Source organism: Apium graveolens, unplaced genomic scaffold (assembly GCF_009905375.1).
Source record: "Apium graveolens cultivar Ventura unplaced genomic scaffold, ASM990537v1 ctg8481, whole genome shotgun sequence".
In the NCBI taxonomy this organism is placed as follows: domain Eukaryota; kingdom Viridiplantae; phylum Streptophyta; class Magnoliopsida; order Apiales; family Apiaceae; genus Apium; species Apium graveolens.
The window spans coordinates 99,763-111,610 of record NW_027421215.1 but is presented as its reverse complement, the minus strand read 5'-3'; the positions used below and the strand labels follow the sequence as shown (position 1 = coordinate 111,610).

At 36.8% G+C, this 11,848-nt stretch overlaps 1 protein-coding gene across 1 annotated transcript; it reads left to right on the top strand.

Moving 5' to 3' along the window:
- Positions 1-4,527: 4,527 nt before the first annotated feature.
- LOC141705043 (histone H3.3-like) lies at positions 4,528-5,236 on the top strand. Its single transcript, XM_074508115.1, has 4 exons — positions 4,528-4,599; positions 4,703-4,779; positions 4,862-4,949; positions 5,066-5,236. The coding sequence occupies exons 1-4, from the start codon at positions 4,528-4,530 to the stop codon at positions 5,234-5,236; spliced, it is 408 nt and encodes a 135-aa protein (XP_074364216.1).
- The last annotated feature ends 6,612 nt before the right edge of the window (positions 5,237-11,848 follow it).

Genomic DNA, 11,848 nt, shown 5'->3' with positions numbered 1-11,848 from the left:
GCTTGAGTTGGTTCTTTCTTAGATTTTCAAAGCATTCCTTCAGATCTTCCACGTGCCCTGGTATAGTTGTTGATTTGGAAATCATGTCATCGACATAGCACTCTAAATTTCTCCCAATCTGGGACTTGAATATCTTGTTCATGGTTCTTTGGTAAGTGGATCCTGCGCTGGTAAGGCCGAAGGGTAGCATCACATAAGCGTAGACTGCTCTGTGAGTTATGAATGCTGTCTTAGGGATGTCCTTCGGGTTCATCTTTATCTGGTTGTATCCGGAGAAGGCATCCATGAAACTTAGCATTACATGTCCTGAGGTGGCATCTATCAGTTGATCAATGTTTGGAAGAGGATACGGGTCCTTCGGGCATGCATCATTTAGGTCAGTGTAGTCCACACACATTCTCCATTTGCCGTTGGACTTCTTAACCATGACCACATTAGCTAGCCACTCCGGATACTTGATTTCTTTGATGATTCCTGTTGAGTAGTTTTTCTACTTCTTCGTCAATGGCTCTTTGCCTCTCCGGAGCAAAGTTTCTTCTCTTCTGTTTTACTGGTTTCCTGTTGGGGTTGACATCCAAGCTGTGCATTGCTATGGACTCATGTAGTCCTGGCATGTCCCTTGGACTCCAGGCAAAAACATCTTTATACTCCCGGAGCAGGGATACTAATCTCTCCTTGAAGGACTCCTCGAGTCCTGACCCAATCTCACTTTTTTGCTTGAATTGCTTTCATCTACTTCGACTTCTTCTGTTCGACTGCGGCCTCGATCTTTGCTTGTTCTTTGTTTGAAACCATTTGATGAATTCGGGCCTCAGAGTTCTTCTTCAGATAGATGTTTGCTTGTTCAGGTTCTTTGGTTGCTTGCATGGTAGGACAAGGTTGTCTAGGACTCGACTTGTCTTGTCCAGTACCATGACTTGGTTGCTTGCCAGTTCTCTGGACTTTTTTTTCGCTTCTTCCCTTATCGGGGTCGGTGCTTCTTCATGCTTTGTTGCTTGCGAAGGACCGTAGCCTTCCTCTTGTTATCTTGTGGGTTTCTGCCATAACTAACCCCTGGTTGTAGCATGTTTCAGCAACTCCGTAATCTCCTTTAATTCCCCGACTCCCGTCGGGGTTGGGAACTTAATCTTGAGATGGGAATTGAAGTTATTGCTTGCATCATGGTTAGAGCTGATCTGCCAATGATTCCGTTGTATGAAGAAGGAGCATTGATCACATAAAATTTGATGACATGAGTCACTTGGTTAGGAGCAGATCCAAAGATGACTGGCAGATACAAGTTCCTTGGATTGGGACTAAGTTGTGGCCGAAGCCATAGAGTGGGTCTTCTCGACATTCATTTGAGCGGACGTTCCCTAACTGCATTCTATCCACTGTGTGCTTGAAGAGGATATTTACTGAGAGCCATTGTCTATGAGCATTCTTCTTACTTCATTATCGAAAATGTCTAGAGTGACAACCAAAGCTGCATTGTGATGAGGGTTGACTCCTTCATAGTCCTTGCTGCTGAAGGATATCACCAGGTCTGGGAGTGATTGGATTGAAAGTACTTCTTCGCCGAAGTCCGGGTTCCGGGGTGGGGAGTAGGATCCGCCTAGGACCACATTGACTACATTCTTTCCTTTCTTCTGCGCTTCCCCTCTGCTGTTGTCCCGAACTAAGTACTTGTTCATATTCCCCTTTTTCACTTGGTCCTCAATGAAGTACTTGAGTGATAAGCAATTCTCGGTCTTGTGGCCATGGGTCTCGTGATAATCACACTGCCTATTGTAGGGCCTGCTCTCCGGAGGAGTTTGCATTGGCTTCGGAGGATAATAGAAAGGCTTGTCTTTGACTTCTTTCAAGATTTCCTCCCGGGTCATGTTGAGAGGAGTCCAGTCCGGCTCCTGCTTCGGCTCCCGAGATTGCTTCACGGGTCCTGGGTCGCTGTTCGACTCCTGCTTAGGACCAAGTCTTTGGAAAACCGGGTTTGCTTGTCTTTCTTGGCTTTGGTTGCTTTGCTTGAATTTCTTGTCCTGATGGTAACCCCCTTTCGGTCGGTCATCAGTGTTTTTACTCCTAGACCCTCCATTCCGGGTCATTCTCATTGCCTGGAGCACATCTGTTTCCTTAATGAATCTGGCAGCCATGGAATAAGCTGCTGCCAGACTTTGCGGCTCCTTATTGATCAGCTCCACAATATACCTTTCGTTGTGCTCTGGGTCCAGGTTTCTTCTAAAGATGCTTAAAGCTTCCCTCTCATCCAGATTTGAAACTTTATTGATTGCTTCCTGGAACCGGCGCATGTATGCAGAGAGGGACTCATTGTCGTGCTGCCGGATCGTCTCCAGGTGACACATGTGCATTTCGTGCGTTTTGTTCGCCCGAAATCTCCTAAGGAAAGAGGCTCGAAATTCCTTCCAGGAGTGGATGCTGCGGGAGGGGATTCTGCTGAACCATCTCTGGGCCTCCCTTAAGGGTTGAAGCGAAGAACCTTGATTTCGTCAAGTCATTGTAGTAGTATATCTGCGCTATCTGCTCAAAGTAGTTCAAGTGCTCCTCCGGGTCTCCTAGACCATCAAAGGAGTCAAAGTTGTAATGTTTCAAGTTCCGCTGCCGGGGGATAGCTTCTAAGGAGTGGCTGAAAGGAGTGAGTGTTTCTCCAATCTCCACTCCTGAGTCTCTGTCCATCTTCCTCTGCAATTCATAGATCATGTCTTTTAGGTCCTTCTGCTTCTCTTCTTCTTCATCATCAGAAATCAGCTCCGGAGTAGGGTCTCTCCGGGTTCTTTTGCTCCTAGACTTGGTCAACAGCTTCTCTTCTTCTAATTGCATTCTCTTTTGGATCTTTAGCTCGAGCTTTGCTTTCTTCTTTCCTGATTTGCTCCCGGACTTCTTCCAACTTTCTCTGTTTAGCAGCTTCTGCTTCTTTCTTGCCTTGATCTTTTTTGCTTTCTTTCCTTTGGCTCCAATGCGGTCGAACACAGACCTCTTTGATTGCTGGGAGTCCCCGGACTCCTCCAGCTCCTCCTCTAGTTCTGCCTCTTCTTGGAGTCGGGTCTGCTCCTGTCTGTATAGTCTGATTGCTTGTGCTAGTTCATCGCTTGTAAAGTTGGCCATGTGCTCTTCGGCTACCGGGACATTGGTGTACTTGTACTGATTGAGATCTATGAGGGTCCTGGCATCCCTGGTGTTTACAATTCTCTCCACTACGGGAGTGTGTAGTGGTTGCTCCTGGAATGTTTCTCTCTCGGCTCCTGGGTCAAGGGCCTGGGAGTGGTCCGGCTCCTGGACCTGAGCACTAGCAGATGGTTTCCAGAGGTATTCTTTCCTGGTCTTGCCATTTCTCAACAATACCAACAACAAATAACACAATATGCCACAGAGAATATCGGTCTATGGTTGCTTTATGAAATTTGTAAAAACTACCCAGAATAATAAAAAACTAACAAATAGCTTCCTGGGAGCAGTTTAAAAACGATGTAGTATAACGCAAATGCTATATTCAAACTAGAACAATAACGATTAAAACTAACGATAGCTCACACAAACGTGGCTTAAATCAACAAAACGGCTCACACAAACGTGGCCTAAAGTAACGAGCACATACAAACGTGGCCGATAAACAATTCATGCTTACGGAAAAGGTTGGTTGCTTGATTCTTACAAGTTTGAATAAATGGACTCTTTGAAGAGTTTGTTGATGAAGGTGAATCCAGGGGCACCGAGACCCAAGGATGGAGAGCCCTCCTTCTAGCGCCAAATGATAACTCCTGGTGGCGGGGCTGCTCCTTCGACGCCGTCCTGGATCCTTCGCCGCTGTAGAGGTGTAGCTGTGGTTGGGTTCCTACAAAACAACACCGGAAGGGGGGTTGGAGTCCCGCGGCGCCTCCGGCGTGAGAGTAAGAACTAGCTTTTTGGGAAGATGAAGATGAATATGAATGCCGGGTGGCTGTGTGTGTATATGAGTGTGAAAGAATGATTAACCCCAAAACCTCACCTTCTTGGGCTATTTATAGCTCAAGGGTAGGGTTTTGGGGTTGGTACCTTTGAATCGTAGCCATTGGTTCTAGGAGCGGGGGGCACCTGGCTGGAGTGAATGCTTTACACGTGTCAGCGCGGGACTGGTCGAGGAATGTTCTGAGGATCCTCTGACACGTGCCCTAATTATTCCCACAATTGATGTGTGACAGTTGTTCCCGTCACGTGCTTGGGCCAACGTCTCACGTGTCGGGGTTTATCAAGGTTCCGCTTGCGGGACTGAGCTGGTCAGGAGTGGTAGTGTGTGGGACTACTCCTTCCAGGAGCTGCGTGGAGTTATGTGCCTAGGAGTAGGCCTCTCAGGAGCTGTATGGAGTTAGGAGCTCGGGAGTAGGCCTCCAAGGAGCTGTATGGAGTTAGGAGCTTAGGAGTAGGCCTCCCAGGAGCTGTATGGAGTTAGGAGCTTAGGAGTAATCCTCCCAGGAGCTGTATGGACTATCATTATATGTATGTCATATAGTATTCATCAAAGGTATTGATTGAAAACCATTCTTATTTTATTTTTAGATGGCTCGTACCAAGCAAACTGCTCCTAAATCTAGTGGAGGAAAGGTTCCTGGAAAGCAGCTCACACACAAGGTTACATCTTATTAAATGCCTATAATAGAATACATTATGATCTATCTTCTCCAAAGTTGATATATCTTCTCCTAACATTTCTGTGTTTTGTTCTCCATCACAGGTTGCTCGTATGCGTGCTCCAACAACTGGTGCCTATAGGAAGCCACATAGATACCGCCCTGGAACAGTTGCCCTTCGGTATATTTATCAATTCATGTTATTATTGAAACATCATTTCCTGGTTGTTGCCCAAGGCTAAACATACAGTAATTTCTTGTAGTGAGATCCGTAAGCAGAAGACTACTGAGCTTTTGATATTAAAACTTCCATTCCAGAGGCTTGTACATGAAATTGCTCAAGGAATTAAGGTTAATTAGTTTTTAGTATATTTTTTCAAATAACTTTACCCAAGAGAAACCTTATCTTTGTGTATCGCATGTGCCAAATTTATTTCTAATTTGCAATAGTGAATTTGTTGTTACAGAGTGATTTGCGTTTCCAGAGCCATGCAGTCCTGGCTCTACAGGAGGCATTGGAGGCTTACCTGGTAGGCCTATTCCATGATGCCAACTTGTGTTCAATTCATGCTAAGCGGGTGACAATAATGCCAAAGGACATTCAGCTGGCAAGGAGGATCCGCCGAGAGTGTGCTTAAGTAGTTGATTCTGCCGGAGAGCAGTGTAATTAAAATAGTAGTTGTAATTGTAAGTTTGAGGATTGCTGATATATGTGGGAGTGATGAAGAAAAATTATATATGTTGAGTTAATCTTCAATGAGGATGATACCTTTTTCTTTTGGTATTCACTAATATTAGGAAAGAAGATAATACACAATAATGAGGAAATCCTAAATTATTAAAATGTAATAAGAAATTAAAAATAGTACATTTACCTTTAATTAGTTTACTTATTAAAATGAGAATCAAAACTAATGAAAATTTAGAAAAAAATTAGAATCCAAACTAATGAAATTTAGAAAAAAATCACTTTATTCAAATTTATATATTTGTACCCTTATTCCTCAATTTCTATTCCTTGTTGTATGTAGTACCTCCTGAAAGATTGTTCTAACCCGGAGATGCCACTCACACATTCCTCATTTTCCAATTTGCCCCTCTCACCATCTCTAAAAGCATGGGTCAATTCTGACTTTTTTGATAGTCTTTGTTCATAACATTCATTATTTTAATTCAAATTTTTTATTTTAATTTTGAAAATTATGATATATTGTTTATTTTTTTATCGTAGGTAACCCGCAGCCGCTACCTTCGGGTGCGCACTGGGTAAACCCTACGGGCTCACGCAATAGCATGCAAACCACGTGAACCAAGGTAAACCGCATTTAAGCGATATGCTCTGACTCAGGAGGTATAATCATAAATTCTCCTCCCGTGGATTTGAACCTGCGACCAAGTGGATAGTTATCCCCGTATATATTGTTTATTTAGTTTATGTTTTATTAATTTTGATGATTATCAATTTGATATTCAATCGGATCAATACTAAACAAACTCTAGAATTCAGTATGATATATCTTCTCCTATCTTTTCTATAATTGTAAGTTTGAGGATTGATGATTTATGTGGGAGTTATGAAGAAAAAATATATATGTTGAGTTAATCTTCAATCATGACATACTTTTTCTTTTTGGTATTCAATAATATTATGAAAGAAGATAATTTATCACAATGAGGAAATCTGAAATTGTTAAAATGTATTATGAAATTAAAAATTGTATATTTACCTCAAATAAGTTTGTTTTGATAAGAGACACATGAAAAATGAGAATCCAAACTAATAATTTTTTTAAAACAAATCACTTTATTCACATAATCAATATATTTGTCCCACCTATTCCTCCATTTTTATTCCTTATTGTAAGCTTGTTCTAGCTCCTCTTCTCCTACAGCCATGAAATTACCATTCATTTACTCCTCCTTTCTTTGGTCTGCCACTACATATTTCTTATTTTCCCATTTGCCCCTCCCCTACCCCAGCATCTCTAATAGAAGCATTGTTCAAATCTGAAAACATAGGATACCGATCTTGAAAACATATGTTGTCTTTAGAATTTGGACATTAACTAAAATATTTTTTGAACATTTTTTTCAAATTATTATTCCTTCAGATTTTATTTGGTGAAATATTGGATTTTTGAACGAGTCTACTACCAGTCTTTATAAATATAAAAATACAATAATATTTAGAGAAGAAATAAAGTAAAAATATTTTGGATCGTGAGTCTTAGTTAGTAAACTTAAATAGTTTAATTTTGAATTTAGCACAATATTGATGATGCAATCAAATGTCAATTTGTAAAGATTTGCTCACACACACTAACCACCTCAACAAAAGAAAACCTTGATACCAAAGTTATTCATGAGTAGCGCTACTAATAAACAGAGTTATTATGAACAATACTGGAGATCGGCTCGTTTAAGTGAACTCAGTTCGTCTCGTCTCCTTAGTCAAAACGATCTTAAACATGAAAATGAGTTCGGATGAGTAAAATAGTGAAGCCGAGCTTTTTTTTTAAACCAGTACTCGGCTCGTGAAACTCGAAATCGATTGGACTCATTCCGGTTTCGGTAATAATTTAGCTCAGAATCAGCTCGAACTCAGTTAAAATTCTGTTATAATAAATTATTTATAATGATATATATTACAAATGATAAATTATTACTAATCACTAATATATTTATAAATATTATTCTCGTCGTTTATTAATAATTTAATTATTATGGAAATGTCGTTCATATTTCAAAATTTAACGCTTAATTTTTTCATAAGAGAACTATCAAACATTGTAATCATGATTTATTTGTCTCCATTTTTTCATAATTTTATGAACACCATTAAATAACCTGTAATTTACATACACCCGATTTTAGTAAAATATTAGAACATAATAAAATTTTGACATCTATATTTTAAAAAGTAATGTACGATTTCTAAATTAGCATTTTCTAAATAGTGTAAAATAAAATTGGACATATTCTTAAACCTCGACGTCAAAAATAAATATATATAGATTTAAGAAACAAGTGTAGATCGATAATGTTTATATCATTATAAGAAAAAGTTTATTAATCAATATTGAACATTACTATTCTTTCGGTCGTTAAACTCTGATCATCTGGTTTCATTTTTTTTAAAAAATACTTAACCTAGGCTCGGTTCCGAAAGAACTTGACTTGTTTGCAGCTCCATGAGTTTGATTTGATTTACAAATGTAACTGCTAAGCTCCGTATCATATAGTAAGATTATAGTCTTTGTACCATTTAGAACTTTATTACATATGAATTTACACGTACATTTTATGGAATATTTAAAATTAATTGTCGTAAATATATGTAATTGTATTTTAATTTAAGTTATATAGTGTTAACCCAAATTTTATATGAGTTTTTTTTTATAATTTTGTAGTTAAGACAGTTGCATGCACCCTCTATAATATCTAATATGAATATATAGGTTCAAGATCAAATACAAAATTCTTAAGTACAAGATTACAATTTTTTTGATTCTACTTATATAACCCGAGTTAAACATCATTTATTCCACTAATAACTTAAATTTTTAATAAATAAATGTAATTTATTTCTTCGATATCCTTCTCATTCGCCAGTATTAAATTAGGGCCATAATATGATATTTTTATTTTTTCTTCAAAAAACCAAAAGTTTATTTCTTTAATTATAGAAGTGTGCTTAGTCATTACTAAAATTTTGTTAAATTAATATTATATACTTTTCAATTTTCTTTATGAGTTCACCCCCAAAAAATATTGGGTAAAAAATTATAAAATATTGTTAATTTATTTTAATTTTATTAATAATACCAATATAAAATTATATATGATATGAATTCAACACATGCATAACTATTGTTTAACACACACGAGTTTGAACTCTAGTTATGTATTTGTTGAGCATAGCTATAAGAAAATATGAGACTTTAGTAGAAATTTTTGCAACTTTTTCATAAATTATGAAATGTTAAATTCAATTTTATGATATATCAATTTTAGTTAAATGAAAAAATGATTATCAATTTATGATGTTAAATTCCAGTGATATATGTAATAACCAAAAAAGTTTGTACATAATTTGTACCGGATTTTATAATAAAAATTTATTGGTCGAGTGTGATTACTCGGGTGAATTTAGTCTAGTTATTAATAAACCCATTTGTAAAAATCTACTCTTATTTTTAGAAATTAACATATTCTTTTTAAATCTTTGCATATTTTGCACACAATCATTTAGATTTTTATTAATTTTAGAATTATTACCATTTTATCCATAAAGATCCTCGATCCAAATATTTTTGAACACTCCAATAAGAACACGTTGAGTAGGATTTATGATCGGCACCTACCTTTAAGATTGATTATAGACCGTCACATGGAGGGCGGGGAACTCACAAAATTACACTTAAGAGCCGTCAATTCATGTAGAAACTATGAAGCACATCATTAGCAACTTGTAACTGTTAAATCAAAACATAATCCCCCTGCCCCATATATAAAAACAGTTTCCCCCTCCCCATTTGTTCTTCAAACTTTTATATACATCCACTAGGAAGTGATAAAGAGAAAATAAACCTCAAAATATTTGAAGAAGAATTATAGCTAGGTAATTTATTAAGTGACCATTTCTCTTTATTTTTTTCCTCTATATGAAGTACAGTTTAAAGTTCTTCCCAGGAATTCTGATCTATCTAATTATATGTATGTGATATAGTATTCATCAAAGGTATTGATTGAAAACCATTCTTATTTTATTTTTAGATGGCTCGTACCAAGCAAACTGCTCGTAAACATACAAGAAATTTGCAATCACATAACTGTTTTTTACCGTTGTGTGACATGTATGTTTTCCGTTGTCTATCCAACACTCGTGTGATTGAACATGAGATAATGGTTGTTTTTACCAATGTAAAAAGAGAGATTAATCAACATGTTAGAGTGCTTGTGTTAACATGGAACACACAACAGTTATTCTAAACAAACTGTTGTTGGAAACTTTTTTAAACAACTGTTTTTTTATTCAACTATTGTCTATCTAACTTAAAAATAATGGTTTTGTAGAAAAACCATTATTGTTAACTTATTCGATATTTTCATAAACAACAGTTTATAAACTTTTTTTAACTAGTTAAAACCATTGTCTTGAATTTTTTTTATTTAAAAGACAATGGTATAAAAAATTTAAACCATTGCAAGTAATATCAAAAGACAACAGTTTTTTTTTAAAAAAATAAGTGTAGTGAGACATACAACGGTTTTCATCATTTTTTAAATGGGTTTCACACAACAGTTTACAAAACTAATCTTATTATTTAAAATAAATCAATTTTAAAATAAAATGATATTATAATAATTCAATTGTTATTTCACAATTATTGAAATTAAATTTATAATACAATGTTTCTCTACAAAAATAAAAACTATAATTTAAAATCTATTTCTAAACATGCTCATTATGTTACACATTTTAATCGTCTCGGCTAAAAACATCAAGTCCCATTTCTGTTGGATTAGTGGCTTGTAACTCAACCTTGATGCTGTGGAGTTCCCTCTTGAATCTGACACTAGAGCTTGTATTCTCGTCAATATACTTGTAGTTGCAGACCACATAGAGTAGCCTTCTGTGTTATACATGTCCAGACCAAAACCAGTGTCTCATTTGCACCAGACACTGCTTCCACCGAGGAGCTCCCCAACAAGTAACGCTGGTAAGATTAAAAAATATTTTAGTTTCACCAGTAACCATATATTCTACAGAGGAAATAAATTATACACCATATAGAATATAACAAAAAAAATCCCACATCTTAAACCGGAACACGAGTTTTTATTAATGAGTTTTATTAATGAGATGTGAAGCTCTATATAGATGCACAGTCATACTTTTTAAACTTTCTGGGCAAACATTTACATTGCTCTATGTAAACATATATTGAATGTAAAAGCTCATGTATTCAATGCAAGAAAAGTATAACACGAGTTCACAGAGCAATTACCTGGTATGAGAGTGTTCATATACGACGGATGTACTTCTACGAAAAGGGGTTGCCGGTAAATATGCTATGACAGTTGGGCTGGTAGGTGCTACATTAGACTGATCTCTATTTGGTCTATCGAGGTAATAGAGAAACAGAATTAATGTTGATACTAATACAGTGGAACACACAAGTACAATGACCCAATTCTGAAGTTACTGGAAGAAGGCAGTCCGGTTATCTTCTCATGTTCATAGTTTACATCAATTCCTACTTTCTGGCCATTAGCTGCAAGTGAGATGATCAATTTATCTTTGAACCTCTCGGAGGCGAGAACTTTGACCTCATATTCTGTCTGCCCTGCTACTCCATAATTTTCCATGTGGGCATGTGTGATCAGTAATGTTTCCGACCATGCTAGTCAATTACAACATTGGTATTACCGACTACCGTTATGACAGACTTGTCAGGCTTGGGGTCAAATGATGATATACACGACCTGTGCCACTAGGGTTGATTGATGCAGTAGTAGATGCCCGAGAGTAGGCTCACAAATTGTGATATGCACGAAAATAGAACTCGACATCTACATTGGTTAACAAAGATGATGCAACCACTATTATCAATCAGCATTTTAGAAGCTTTCAGGTCAATTCACACCCCACGGTCAAAATTAAATATTTCAATCTTTTTCAGTTAATATGATCTCAAACTATCAATAAAAGTATGTTTACACATATTAATTACAAGGCCCGCTACATAATATTTCATAATACTAGAATTGAAGAATACCTCAGCATTAACCTATGCAGTGTGTTTGATCCCAAATATGGAACTCGTGTTTAACATCTTCTCAGGCTCGAAGGCCAATAGCAGGACTCAAATTGACAGATGGTAATGGTAATCGCAGTGTAGGAACAGAAAGTCGAAGAAGTGGCTCTACTGGAACATCCATCAAAGCCTCAACTAATTAAAAAATGAGCCTGTAAGCAACCCAAGATTTATCTAAAAAGCATTAAACAGAAAAACAAACAAAACCCAATAACACTAACTACAATGGGTCATCAAAGAATCAATCTTTATCTCATTTCCACATACCAACAAAAAAATTTATTTGCCCTAAATTAGCAAGAAACAATAAAAGCCCATTTCAGATCCACACCCAATAATTCAAATTGCATGTAAAATAAAGATAATGGTTTGAAAAAAGAAGCTTACACTAAATGAATCCTGATTGAAAATAGCCTCAGCTTCGAAATC

Bases quoted from the DNA above. Each gene is read 5' to 3' on its own strand.
- LOC141705043 (XM_074508115.1), top strand. From the start codon at position 4,528: ATGGCTCGTACCAAGCAAACTGCTCCTAAATCTAGTGGAGGAAAGGTT. The intron at 4,780-4,861 runs GTATATTTATCA...AATTTCTTGTAG, and splicing joins CCTGGAACAGTTGCCCTTCG to TGAGATCCGTAAGCAGAAGA. The intron at 4,950-5,065 runs GTTAATTAGTTT...TTGTTGTTACAG, and splicing joins AAATTGCTCAAGGAATTAAG to AGTGATTTGCGTTTCCAGAG.